Consider the following 14469-nt stretch of genomic DNA (forward strand, 5'->3'; position numbering starts at 1 on the left):
GTGTGTGTGTGTGTGTGTGTGTGTGTGTGTGTGTGTGTGTGTGTGTGTGTGTGTGTGTCCCAGCATAGGGCTGCCTTCTACCTTTAGGTTGTTCACACATCTGTCTGTTTTTCCCACTCCATTGAGAACCTTTGAAAGCAGAGCATGGATCCTATTCACCACTTGGTGCCCAGGGCCAGCCCCAGGTGGGAAATTCTGCATTACTCTGAAGGCATCAGTGTCAAGCCAGCAGAGGGTGCACGACTGGGGCGGGTCACCTTCGGTGTCACTGATGCCACCTGACCCCTGTCCAAGGCATCACCTGGGCCAGCCCAAGGAGACGTCATGCTGTGCCCACTTCCCTCCTGTGGTAACACAGTGGCCTCCAGGACCTTCAGACTCATCCACTATTCCCAGGACAGGTCCACAAATAATTGTCACTCTTAAGAAACCTCAATTCTGAGAAGTACTTAGATTCCATTCTTTCTTGAATAATTGCATCCCATTGATCTGAAGGAAAGGATCTTCTATTAATTATCCCATCTGCTCTGTTCGCTATAATTTTATGAGTTTTAAGACACTGTGAAACCCCACACTGTTGGAATCTTTGTGACAGTGAATCGGTTATAATCATTTGGCTTCGCTTTGCCAGGGAACTGACTTTCCCTTCAGGTCTTCTGCCCCTTTGGTATTTGACATCGTCTTTGCTTCTCTCTCCCTCTGTCCCAGGCCCTCATGTTCTTGAAGTTACAGGGAAATCAGCTGGTGGCACTGCCACCTCAAGAGAAGTGGACCTGCAGACAACTCAAAACCCTGGATCTCTCCAGAAATCAATTTGGCAGGTAAGCAGGGGTCTCTGTCCCCAGCAAGTTCTCAAATGTGTGTAGCCCCAGTCGACAGACGCATGGGATGGTGTCTCTACCAGCTTGCTGAACAGCCATGAAAAAGTGCCATAGGCTGGGCGGCTTAAACAACAGGCATTTATTTCTCACAGTTCTGGAGGCTGGAAGTCTGAGATGGAGGTGGCGGTGGGGTTGGTGTCTCCTGAGGCCTCTCTCCTTGGTATGGGGACAGCTGCCTTCTCCCTGTGTCCTCACACGGTCTCCCTCTGTGCCTGTCTGTGTCCTGATCTCCTCTTCTTATAAGGACACCTGTCAGATTGGATCAGGGCCCATTCTCATGACCTCATTTTAACTTGATCACCTCTTTAAAGGCCTATCTCCAGATACAGTCACATTCTGAGGTGCTGAGGGTTAGGACTTCAACATATGAATGGAGGGGACACAATTCAGCCCAAATTAGTGTCCTCCCATTTCTAATTTTTAAAGGATCCTGGAGAATCTCCTCATTTTAGCCTCACCTATCATTCTGTTCAAAAGTTTTTGCCAGTCACTAACCAATGTGTACAGAGATTGAATAAAAAGTACCCTCAAAGGTCTTCTAATAAAAGGGGAAAATCTGGGGATGAGCCCTGCTGGTCCTTGGGGCCCTGAAGACCAGCCTTCCTGGTTCACTTGCTGAAGACCACTTCTGCGACATCTCAGTGGAACTTATGCTCCTAAGAGAACTCCCTCAGTGAACAGCGTGAAGTAACAGGCTCTGATATGAGCATTCCTTCCAGGCACAGAAATGCTAGCACCTGCCTGAGATGGAAAAGCTCAGGAGTGGAAACCACCAGTCCTGCCAGCTTGTTTTTTTCCGGAAAGACTTCTGAGCACAACTGGTACTGTCCATGCTTACACGTCAGCTGCAGGGGCCCAAACACCCTGCCGATGGAATTTTCTCCCTTCTCTATGTGTGGCATTGTATAGTCACAGCCAAAATAGAAATGTCTTTGCCATGCTTTCCTCAAATTTTGACTTTTTTCACCCTACAGAAATGAAGATGTACTTAAAACAAAGCGAATTTCCTTTTTCACCACCAGAGGCCGCCAGCGTTCCGGGACAGAGGCAGGTGTGTGTGTTGCTGCTGGGAGATGAGACAGCTGGGCGGGGCCCTGCCCCTGCTGCCCTACAGGGGGATGGCCCTCCTGTTGGGCTTTCCCCTGCAGTGCCCTGTAGGAATGCCAGAGATGCCCATGCTTGACTCAGAACCCTGGGAGTGCCTGTGCCTATGGCTCATGTCACACGGATGGCCTGCAGGTGTCCTGAAACCCCCTTTCCTGTTTGCAGCCAGCAAGACTAGTAGCTACTGTGTGTGGATGGCCTGCTGGGTGTGAGAACTGCCCTAGATACCTTACATGTGTCAGTCTTTCTTTAATCATCACATGACGTATGGGTTGTGGTTTTCCATTTTGTAGATGAGAAAACTAAGCCTCCAGAGTGTCTTCAATTCAGGCTTCCCTAGCAAAGTACCACTGACTGGGTAGCTTAAACAACAGAAATACATTTTCTCACTTTTTTGGAGGCTGGAAGTCTACGATCAGCATGTGTCAGTTTCTGGTGAGGGCCCTCTTTCTGGTTTGCAGACAGCTGCCTTCTTGCTGTGTTCTCATGTGGCAGAGAGAGAGAGAGAGAGAGAGCCCTCTAGTATCTCTTCTTATAAGGACACTAACCCCATCATGGAGGCCCCACCCTCATGACCTTGTCTAAACCTGACCACCTCCCAAAGACTCCATCTCCTAATACTATCACGTTGGGTGTCAGGGCTTCCACATATGGACTTGAGGGGACACAATTCAGTCTGTAGCACAACGGTTGACTGACGTGGTCACATGGCTACTGAGTGCAAGAGCCAGGTCTCAGCCAGCACTGTGGAATCTAGCACTGGGGCCCGGGGGCAGTACTATGAAGTCCTTAACTGCCACACTATGGCATCTTGTGAGGTCCACATGGGAACACAGCCACCCTTGGCCCTGCAGGCTGTCCTGGCTGGGCTGAGATTCTGGAGGTCTTCCTCCAAACTCATTAGAAACACAACTTTTCCTAGGGTGTTTGTATGGTCACACAACAAGACCAGTTCAGCAGAGAATGTTTCTAGGAAAACAGTTCTTTTTGTTCGTTATCTTCTGTAAGGTGCAGGTGGAGGTGTGGACCTGTCCCTCAAGTTCAGTCACCAGCCCTCTTTTTTAACCTGAAAACCAGGAGTTCTAAAGCCAACAACACTCACAGATATATCCCTCTGGATACTGTCCCATAGAACTGGAACAAATATTTAGGTTGTTTTAAGTGTAATATAACTTTTTTCTTCAGCTTGATCTATCTATATTGACAAGTGCTCTTTGAGTATAGATGGTGTGAGATGGGGATAAGAAATGCCACAGAGGCCAAGACACATTTGCAGGAGGTGAACTAAGTAGTCTGCCTACCTGATGCCCTTTTTTGATGAACTACTGTATACATATGATATGCATATACCAGTCATGTAAGAGTGTTTTTACATAGGATTGAAAAAGTAACACATCATCAGTGGAACAGAGTCCAAAAATAGACCTAATATAGGAATTTAATACATGATAAAGGTGGCATTTCAATTTAGTGGGAAAAAGAATGTTTTATTGTTTCAATAAATAGTGCTGGTATAACTGCTTGTCCAGCTGAAAGGGGGGAAAGCACAGCACTAGATGCCCTACCTTACATCAGTTACAAACATCCCCATGTGGATGTTAGCTTGAAGCATAAAAGAAAAATAACATTTAAGAGAATAAATGTATAATATGGGAAAACCTTTAAAAGCTAGGTGGGAAATCCAGAAGTCATTAAAAAAAGAGCAAAATCTTGGGTGTTGTAAAAATGGAAAAACTTTGTTCAGTAAAAGGCGTCATAAACAAAGTCATAACACAAACAGACTGAGAGGAAATATTTGCAACAAAAATTGTTGCAACATAAATTGGCTTCAGTCCCTAATACACAAAGATGGCTTACAAATTGATTTTTTTTTTTAAAGTCAAACCCAATAGGCAGAAACTGGGCAATGGATATCAACAGTTCACAGAAAAGGAAGTCCAGATGGCCCAGAAAGAAAGGAAAGGCCCTTAACCTTGCTACTAGGGAAATGCAATCTGGAATTTCATAACTGATCCTTTTCAAAACAAAGGGCCTTAAGACTTTGTAAATTGAGTCCAGACACAGGGATTTCACTTGGAAGGAAGGAGAAGCAAACACTTTTTTCTCATGGATGCCCAAACAGGAGAGTAGGCACGAAAAGAGCTGCTAGTGTGGATCTCAGCCACACTTCCATCGCTGTGGGTCAAGCCTCAGGGGTTGCAGTTGACTAGAAAGGTGTCTCCAGTCTAGAAATGCAGAGCATAGAGATGTGCACGAGGAGGTGTGCCCAGCACCCTGCAGGACCAGCCACTTTCTCTTGAAACTGCCAGAGTGCAAGGCCAGAGGCACACAGTGAAAAGTGGGACAGAAACATGTACCTGTGTTCTGGAGACCCTGCTGGTGGCCCGCAGGAATGTGTCTGGAGCTAGGGGAGGGGCCACACCTCTGGGAGTTTCCCTGGCAGAGATGGATGGTGCTGTGCTGTTGGCACATGACAAAAGCCTCTTGAATTTTTCAATTTTGAGTAGAAAGTTGAGGCCCACACCTGGTGAAAAGGAGAGACCTGCTGCAAACGCTTTTCCTCAGCGGGGTTATTCTCTTAGGCTGTTGACCTCGGGTAAGGGATTATCTATACTTGTTTGCAGATGGATAGTAAAACTCCAGGTAGATTTATGTACATTCAAGTAGTCATGTTGGCACAGTGGCCTTGTCCAAAAATAATTTGGACAGCCATTTTTACAGTAAAATTCAGACCAGCTGAGTCATAAATAGTTTATGAATAAATAATTACGGCTCATAAATACCTTGAGCTGTGCTCTGCCCAGCCGAGTTTCCAGAGTTTCCATTCTGGGACAGGAGGTCTGTGTCAGGTGTTGCCTCTGTTTGCAGTATAAGTCCTTTATTCCATCCATCCGTTACTTAAAGAGGCTTCATAAACACCAAGGTGAAACTTTAAAATTGGAAAGCACAGAAGCCATGTATTCAGAACGTGTGTTCTGGGAAGAAAGTGAGCCTTTCTTATTCTTGATGTTCTTTCCATGGGAATTAGGGCTGAAGTTGATCATTCTTTTTCACTGAAAAAAAAAAAACTCTTTTTGAACATTTTTCTTGTAGAACAAGGACTAGTACAAAGCTGTCTTTAAAAGTCTGTTACACATTTATTTCCATAGGGGCCATTCACGTGGCACTAGCTGGGCAAATTTTCCAGGCGCCAATATCTGTATTCTGCTATCGTCTCTCCCAGAACATTCTCTGATACCAGGTTACCCCATTACCATTGAGACTGCAGCTACATGTGTGGAGAAAAGCCAGAGTTAAGGGAGGAGCTGTGATCAAGGGCAGAGGAACGTCGTTTCAGCCCTGCAAAAGAATTCTAGCTTCTCTATCTCATGTGTCTGGCAGAGAACCGGCTGAGAGGGCTTTGAGGCAGTTGTTTTACCTTGAATTTGAGCTGAAAGGGACCCTCAGGGGTGTGCTCTCCCTGCCTTAGGAGAAAGGAAAAGGAACTTCAGAGATTCTGCTGCAGTCCAACCCTCTGATTCCCATCGGTTTCCAAACTCTCCCCACATTCTTTCTCAACTCACACACTCTGGTGCTGTGGAAACAGCAAATTTGGTGTGATTTTAATAGTAATCTCGTAATTAGCCTAATTAATGAAATCACTTAAATATACTAGAGAGTTGACTTGTTTTTCAGAGAATGCCATCCTAGGAAGCATAAAAACCAAGCTCACATTATTATTTTTCAGTTAACTAGCTTTTTTAATTGACAAAGTAATACATGTATATGGTAAACAAAATTTCTGAACTGCACCAAAGGCATGGAGTGAATATTCAGTCTCCTAGTGTTACCAAAACAAACTCAGGTCCACTCGCCCACATACAGTAAAGCCAATCTACTGACACCAGGTTTTAGTGAAGGAAAAGTGCAGTGTTTATTGCAGGCACCAAGCAAGGAGTCAAGGCAGCTAGTGCTCAAAAGGCCTGAACTCCCCAAAGGCTTTCAGGGAAAGGTTTCTAAAGACAGGGTGAGGGAGGGGGATTATGGGGTGTGTGATCAGCTCGTGGACATTCTCTTGATTGGTTGGTGGTGAGGTAATCGGGAGTCAACATCATCAACCTTCTGGTTCCAACTGGTCTGGGGACTGTGTGCTTGTGGGCAGCACACAGTTAACTTCTTCCACCTGGTGGGGGATTCAGTATCTGCATAACTGCTCAAAGGACATGGCTCAGAATATTATCTATAGCTCTTGAGGAGGAACTAAAGATCCTTGACTTTGTCTAATAGCTAAACTATTATTTTGTCTTGCTTAACTGTTTTCCTTTCTTTCTGCATTTTCTCAACTTCTCTGATGAAATGTACTCTTTAGAACTTGGGGAAGCCTAAGAGGCTACAATTTTTCTACCAACAAGAGGCAGGAGGAGGACATGGGGTTGGGAGGGTCTGTTCTGGGAAGGCCCCATAGGGTCCTGCTCCATTACACTAGTAATTCCCTTCTCCAGAGCAAACTATGGAATTTCGTGTGTCTGTGGTAGCAACTGTGTTTGTGTCTGACATACATTATAACATATACACCACATATGTGTATTTGTGGTATGTTTACACATGCCTATAACAGCATGCAATGTATACATATGGTTATGCATGTGTGGTATGTGTACACATGCCTATAACACCTTATAACATATGTGCATGCACATAACTTCATATGACATGTGCATGCATGTGTGCATTGTGGTGTGTGCACATAACATCATATACCATACATATGTGCACATATGTGTATATGCACGTAACTTCATGTAACACATGCATGCATGTGTGGTGTGTGCACATACACACAACATCATATAGCATGCATATGTGCATTGTAAGGTGTATGCACACATGCATATAACATACCTAAATTCATGGGAGGGTGTTTGATCTCGTGTTTGCATATGTTTTGTGGTACACAAGTTAAGCCTTCTAGATACCTAATTCCACACCTTGCTTTTTTGATTTACCAATAGCTCTTGAGTATCTCTTCATACCCATACATGTAGACCTGCCCTGTGCTTTGTAATAGTTGTATATAATCCCATTACTCATTTAACCAACTCCCTGTGGGTGGACATATAAGCTGTCTTCTACCTTTACTGTTACAAAGTGTGCCACTGAGTGTGCTTGTTCTCACATCTTTGCCATACGTGCCAGGATGTCTGTAGGACTGTTTCCTGGAATTAGAATCCCTGGGTCCATGAGATGAGCACCTTATTCTGATAGACTTGTCAAAAGTGCCCTCCAGAGGTTGTACCAGTTTATACACCTCCAACACTGTGATGGTCCAGAATTATTTTTCAAATGTACAGTCTGCTTTGCCATTTCTTTGCAGCATGTGTGCTGGAATTTCCTGCCTTCCTAAGTGAGTCTTTGGAAGTTCTTTGTCTGAATGACAACCACCTGGATGCAGTCCCACCCTCGGTTTGCCAACTGAAGAGCTTATCAGAACTCTACATGGGAAAGTAAGTACACAGCCAGAGCAGTTGCACTGGCTCTTCTGGCCCAGGGAAGCAGAATGTCCTTGTGTAAACCACCTGAGGACACAGAAGCCAGGGAGAATAATCCACCTATGTACCAAGAAGCAGCAGTTGGATTTTCAGAGCCAGGCTTAGTCAAAGAGGCGAGGGAAGGGAAGGCAGAGGTAGTTAGGCAATGATGCCTTCTTTGCTATTTCACTCATTTATAATGAGAAGAACTCCTCAATCATCCATCCTTTCATTTACTAAGTTCCTACTGCCAAGCACTGCTGGGGGATTCAGACAGTGTGCAAAACTTGATGAAAATATAAAATAATTCAGGTTACATTGCCTTGTCAAGAAGAGGCAGTGATCATCCTTAGGATAGTGTAAATGATAGAAAAGATGGGAAAGTTGGGGGAGGGGACCCCGTTCTAAGCCATGGGGATTTGCAGAAGACAAAGCTGCCATTTGTACCACTGACTTCCCAGGGAGAAAGGCTTTGGAATTAGTATTTAAATGGAACACTTGAAATCAGGGCCCAAGATGTTGGGCTTGGGGTATAGACTGTCAGTGGCCCCCACAGGACCCAGAGGCTGATGGGCTGCTGTGTGTGTGTTCTCCCATGGTGTGTGTGTGCCCTCAGCAATCCTGGCCTCCGAGAGCTCCCTCCTGAGCTGGGGCAACTGGGCAACCTCTGGCAGTTGGACATTGAAGACCTGAACGTCAGCAATGTGCCTGCAGAGATTAGAAAAGAAGGTAGGGCTTCCTCAGCGTCACCCCCTCGAAAAGGCACTCAAGTCCAGTTGTTAAGGACCTGGGGTGGAAACAGCTGGGGGACCTGTGGAGCCCACCTCTGGCTCCCGTGTTTGGGAAGATGCTGTAAAGTTATCCAGAACTCAATGGTTGCTGTGGACCATTGTATTGCAATTGACCACGTGATCAAACCAGCTATGACCTGTAGCAGCAAAGATGCTGTCTTTAGATCCTTGACTTTTAGACTTCACTTTTGGGGTGATTCATATCACGCCTTCCCTCCATAGACCCAAAAGTGCCCTCTCAACTCACCCAATTAGAACACACAGAAAGTGTTCTTTCCAGATAGGACTTTGTTTCTCAAGAGATGTGAGCATGTTCCCACCTATATGTCAGCAGCAGCATCCACCCTCCCCAACTGTGGTTTTGCACAGGCCCCAAAGCAGTGCTGTCTTATCTGCGTGCTCAGCTGCGGAAAGCGGAGAAGTGTAAGCAGATGAAGATGATCATCGTGGGTCCTCCGCGTCAGGGCAAGTCCACCCTCCTGGAGATCTTACAGACGGGGAGGGCCCCCCAGGTGGTGCACAGCGAGGCCACCATCAGGACCACCAAGTGGGAGCTCCAGAGGCCGGCTGGCTCGAGAGCCAAGGTCAAGGATGGTTGGCGTGCAGAGTCCCTGTGGGAGGGAGGGAGCTTCCAGGGCCCCTTCTCTCTCCTCTCCAGAGAGCCCAGGATTTTCTCAGCCTGGTATCTGAGGCCCAGGATATTTGCAGGGGTCACTGTGTGTGTTTCAAACCAGCTCCTGCCAAGGGCAGTGAATAATTTCTTAACGTGTCCTTGTAGTTTTTCTGTTATAGCTAAGCTGAGGTTCCAGGCCAACCCTGGCTGACGGTTAGACTGCTTTGATGAGCTTTTAAAGACAGCAGTGCCCAGGCCCCAAAGACTGTGATTCAGATGGCCTGGGACGGGGCCCCTCCCCAGGGCTGAGAATGAACTACTGCTGTAGGAGTGAGATATACTAATATCTGCCCCTAACAGGAAGGCTGAGAAGGCAGCCCTGGCATGAATGCACTGTCCTCCTCAAAACCTGCTTTCACCCCAAGTTCTGAAAGGTCTAGTTTCTAAGCCCTATATAAAATGAGTCCTTCAATGAACCTATTAATCATCCTGTTTTTCATCCAGTATTAGACAAATGAAAATTGTCTTGCACTTGAATCAGAGAAAAGAGCCTGTGGAATATTGGTGGGATGGACTATAGCACAGGTCTGAGCTATTTCTCCCGGCACAGGGGGTGAATACATGCCAATGATGCCTCCCTTACCTGTTGCCGTATTTGTGGGTATACGTAGCCACACAGCGATACAGGTGCAAGGAGGCTATTTGTGGAAAACTCAGCGAACTTGAGGCCAGAGGCTGCATGATTTTCCCCACAGCCCCCAGCACAGGGCCAGCTAGAGATCAGTTTTATTGCAGTCTTTCACACAAAATCACTTGAAGTCAGGGAAATCCAATTTGAGTCACGAAACATTTAAGCTGAATGTATATTTTAATATGGACTCAGAAACTAGTTCTCTAGAGAATGGAGATCTGCCCATTAGGGCCAGATAATTAACACCAGCCCTGCCCCCTTCCCCAGAACACCCCAGGAGTGAACCTAGCTAACGCATGTCCAAAGGTTCTCAAAAGTAACCAGAATCTGGATTCTCTCCTGCTTTTTTAAGCAGTTATTCCACATCACTTTCTTCCAGCAGTTCTTAAGCAAATAGCTGTCTGAGGTCTGAGGGGTGAATTAGTATTTCCACTTTTCCTGACCTTCGGCTGCCCCCACTTCCTTTCTGCCATCATTCAAGTTTCTCCCCACCCCTTTCATTGAAGGACAACCACCTGATCTTGTGAACACTGAATTCCATAATTCTCTGTGTGGCTGGGCCTTCAGCCAGTTTAGAACAGCTGTCCATTTTCATCTTTACACCAAAAAAGCAGGTCAGCACGCTGTGTCTTGGAGTCCAAACTGCAGCATGGTGGGAACGATTCTTTGCCACAGAAAAGTGCAGCCTTAGCTACTTGGGCCAGACCCTGACCTCATAAAACGATAGAGAAACCACCATTTACACAGCCTTTCCCCGGAGCCCAACAACTAATCTTTTGTTAGATTCCCACATCAGGGCCATTTCCCATCATCCTTGGTGGGCACTGCCCTCTGACCTGCACAGTTCAGAGGCCTGTCTGCTTGCTTGCCCTCACTCGGATGGAGGTTAAGCCTTGGTGTGAGCACTGCCGTCAGCCCCTGGCTTCCTCTGGCAGGATGTCTCCTAACTGTCTGCAGCTGAGATGGAGGCATTCAGTGCCCTCCGACGTTCTGCAGACGCCTCTGCCCACGGGACACAGCCTTCCAGGACCCCCTGCTCCCATAGCAGTAGATGGAAGCCCCTAGAAGCCCACCTCCGAACCGCTGGGCCCCCTTCCCTCCCTCAGATGGCTGGTTCCTGAGAAAACCAGCAGGACAGGCTGTGCTTTTCCACGGCTGTGCCTTTACCAGGCCCCCATGTACAATGTTCAGAGTGATCAGTTATCTCAATTTGATTGACTAAAACCCTGGTTGCTAAAATGTCTCCCTGTTGCTGCCTTGTTGCTCAAGTAGGTTGAGTCTGTGGAGTTCAACGTCTGGGACATCGGTGGCCCCGCCAGCATGGCCACGGTCAACCAGTGCTTCTTCACAGACAAGGCCCTGTATGTGGTGGTTTGGAACCTGGCACTGGGGGAGGAGGCTGTGGCCAACCTTCAGTTCTGGCTTCTCAACATCGAGGTGAGGGGGTGCCAGCCCTTCAGCTCTCAGTCCTCAGGACATTGCAGGGGCCCCGCTGCTTCTCAGGGGGAAAAAGGAAAAAAGGAAATGATTAGGGAGAAATGCTTTGCACTTTGCTGGGCTGTCACGAGGCCCCAGAATCGCAGGTCACTGTGAAGCACTTACAACCCTCCTGGGCCACATGGTTGATGGTGCTCTTGTACTTTTCTGCTTCCTTAAATTTAAGAGCCCCACATCGTGGACCCAGGAGGGGAACGGGGCTCCCCTCTTCCAGTGGAAAGGTGACGTGGGCCAGAAGCTGGGGCGCTGTCTGAAGGGATCAGAGATGGAGGCCCCAGGGAGTGTCACAGGCCCTCACACACCCCCTAGTGCGTGGCAGGCCCTCGAGGTTCTCAGAGAGGAGTGCGGGGTGCAGCGGGGTGATGGTTGAGGGCCAGGCCGTACAGGGTTGGCACATCCACCACCTAGGGAATTGTTCCCGTCCCCAGCCAGACTCTCTCTCACAGGCTAAGGCCCCAAACGCCGTGGTGCTAGTGGTGGGAACACACCTGGACTTAATCGAAACCAAATTCCGCGTGGAGAGAATCGCCACGCTGCGCGCCTATGTGCTGGCGCTCTGCCGCTCACCCTCTGGGTCCAGGGCCACCGGCTTCCCGGACATCACCTTCAAACACTTACAGTGAGTGTCCCATGACATCCTGCTCGTCCCCACCTGTTGCGGGGCTGTGGCTGCCTGCCCCTCACTTGTCCGTCTCCCTGGGGACGCCTGCTCTGCCTGCAGAGGGCTCCTGAGGCAGGGGCTGTGCTCCTCTGTTGCCCTGTCCAGGGTGAAGGGTGGCAGCTGGGCCACCAGAGCAGATGCAGCCCTAGGGAGGGTGAGGAGCTGCCAGAGGATCTGCAGGGCAGGGCCTGGAGACACTCTCTGTGCTTCCTGTCCAAGTCTCCCCACCCCCAGGGCCAGTGCTAAGTGTGCACGGCCCCAGTGGGACCACGAGATAGAAACTCAAATACCACCCATCACATTTGTTGATCATTGATCAAGAACAGACCCCAGGTGTGGTCCTGGTCCTCCCAGTGTGTCTGAGTGGTCCAGAGGGGCTGAGATGGGGGAGGGCCACAGGGTGGGATTCAGGATGGGCCAGTGCTGGTGGGACCAGTGTCCTGGGCATGTTGATTCTCCCACTCCTGTCCTTGGATTCTCACGACAGCTCTGCAGGTTATGGAGATTGTTGTGCCCACTTTGAAGATTATGAAACTGAGGCTCAGCTAGTAAGTGTTCTCTGACTGCTACCCTAGTGGCTCTTGGGTTCCCTCGCTCTGGGTGAAGTGCCATGGACATTGCTGCATGGGTCAGCCTGGAGACATGCCATGTGGCTCAGAGTACAGGATGGGGCTTTTAGGAATTCCTCGAGTGCCCTTGAGAATGCGCCCTGGGGCCTGCGATGATAGGAGTGCTGGCTCTGGGTCAGAAACCTGAGTCCCACCCACGCCTGCTCCTTTCCAGCTTGTGTCCTTGGGAGTCACCTTGTGCCTGCATGCCTCACTTTCCTCCTCTGTAAAGTGGGCACATTGGGAAGACAGACTAAAGCAGCACATTGTGGTGCCCCCAGCACCATGCTTTGCATCAAGTAAGGCCTCATTAAATTTCTGTGTCTATCTCTCATGAGTTTTCTCAACTTGTGTTTGGGACGAAACACTTAGGAAAACAGAGGCATTGCAGTACTTGTCAGAGAGGGGAGGTACGATGAATAAGCACGGTTCTTTTTTGCACTCACAGCGAACTTTCCTGTAAGAGCCTGGAAGGTCAGGAAGGGCTGCGGCAGCTCATTTTCCACGTCACGTGCAGCATGAAAGACGTGGGCAGCACCATTGGCTGCCAACGACTCGCGGGGAGGCTGGTGGGTACCTCTCATCCCCTTGAAGCCAGAGGGGCCTGCTTCCCATGTGTCAGGGGAACTGTACCTCCCTCTCTCTTTCTACTGTAAAACACATGTGCTGTATATAGTGTGTGGTCCCCATGTGAGCAGTTTCTTGGGGGAAGGGAGGGGTGGGACAGTGACAGGAAGCATTCCACCTACTCAGTCCTCTGGAGGGTGGCAGGCGAACCAGGCTGGCTGGGCACACCTGAGGGCCCAGCCTTTCCCACTTGTCCCAGATACCCAGGAGCTACCTGAGCCTCCAGGAGGCCGTGCTGGCAGAGCAGCAGCGCCGCGGCCTGAGCGATGATGTGCAGTACCTGACGGACAGGCAGCTGGAGCAGCTGGTAGAGCAGATACCTGGCAATGACATCAAAGACTACGAGGACCTACAGTCCGGTGGGTGGGCTGGGAGGGTGGGCAGGGAGAGGGGATCAGGTGGGTACCAGCAGGCACAGGCACAGGGCCCTGGGGAGGGGCACTCAAATTTTTCACCACTCTGCGCATGTCTGCAAATGACTGCAAAGACACTTCAGGTATCAATTTTGGGTTACAAATCAATTTTAACGAGTAAGTGAATTTGCAAAGATGGAATCCATGAATAATGGAGATCAGCACATTGGCAATAGTTACAAGATGCCTCTTGAGAACATGTGAAGGGCCCCATGTGTTGGGAGTGTTGGTTGCTTCCTAAGAAGAATCTGTAAGCTGGCCCCCTTAGGAGGAGGTCACCCAGAGTCCCTTTTGCCCTTTGTTTGACACTGTTCCCTCATCCCCTCCCCTGAGCAGCCATCAGCTTCCTCATTGAAACCGGCACCCTGCTCCACTTCCCGGACACCAGCCACGGCCTGAGGAACCTCTACTTCCTCGACCCCATTTGGTTGTCTGAATGTCTGCAGAGGATCTTCAACATCAAGGGCTCCAGGTCGGTGGCCAAGAATGGGGTGATCAGGGCGGAGGACCTCAGGATGCTGCTGGTTGGGACCGGCTTCACGAAGCAGACAGAAGAGCAGTACTTCCAGTTCCTGGCGAAATTTGAGATAGCCCTGCCCGTTGCCAACGACAGGTGAGGCCACGGACTGGGCTGTGCCGGTTGCTCCCTAGAGGAAGGAATTAGGGCTGGGACCACTGGTGGCTCGAGCAAGATTTCCAGGGATGGGCCATGATAATGACCTGCCTGCCTGGGCTGGGGCAGCAGGGTGTGGGCTTGGCCAGTCCCCCGGCTTGCTGCTCCTTCCTGTGCCTTGGATGTCTCTTTTCAGGGGGTTCAAAGAAATCCATTTATTGAAAAGGTGTAGGAAAACATGCAAGAATGGCAATGGCATTAAAGGTAACTTTGGGAAGTTCACGCTTTGGGAAGTTGATTGCTTGGTTATTTGATGAATAAAAATGAAGTAAGTGACAAAGATGTGTGTGCTAATTATACAGCCCAGCTTCAAAATGCAGGGAGGGCAGGGGCTGGAGGGGCATGTGGGTTAAATCTGATGATGCTCTGACCTAAACCAGCTTGGTTCTCAGGGCCTCCTTGC

General features: G+C 48.9%; 1 protein-coding gene across 3 annotated transcripts in view; it reads left to right on the forward strand.

Annotated features, from left to right (window-relative positions):
• The window catches only part of LRRK1 (leucine rich repeat kinase 1), a 120318-nt gene that overhangs the window by 70252 nt on the left and 35597 nt on the right, over positions 1–14469 (forward strand). For all 3 annotated transcript variants that reach the window (XR_003001378.1, XM_024732055.1, XM_024732056.1), the window contains exons 11-20: positions 709–821; positions 1856–1932; positions 7339–7468; positions 8109–8221; positions 8653–8867; positions 10860–11024; positions 11531–11703; positions 12802–12922; positions 13180–13339; positions 13730–14006. Coding sequence is in view for 2 of the 3 variants with exons in the window: in XM_024732055.1 (XP_024587823.1) it covers positions 709–821; positions 1856–1932; positions 7339–7468; positions 8109–8221; positions 8653–8867; positions 10860–11024; positions 11531–11703; positions 12802–12922; positions 13180–13339; positions 13730–14006 (1544 nt within the window). In the remaining variant the exon portion in view is untranslated. The remainder of the gene's footprint in view (positions 1–708; positions 822–1855; positions 1933–7338; positions 7469–8108; positions 8222–8652; positions 8868–10859; positions 11025–11530; positions 11704–12801; positions 12923–13179; positions 13340–13729; positions 14007–14469) is intronic.

Source organism: Neophocaena asiaeorientalis, unplaced genomic scaffold (assembly GCF_003031525.2).
Source record: "Neophocaena asiaeorientalis asiaeorientalis breed wild unplaced genomic scaffold, Neophocaena_asiaeorientalis_V1.1 scaffold362, whole genome shotgun sequence".
NCBI lineage: Eukaryota > Metazoa > Chordata > Mammalia > Artiodactyla > Phocoenidae > Neophocaena > Neophocaena asiaeorientalis.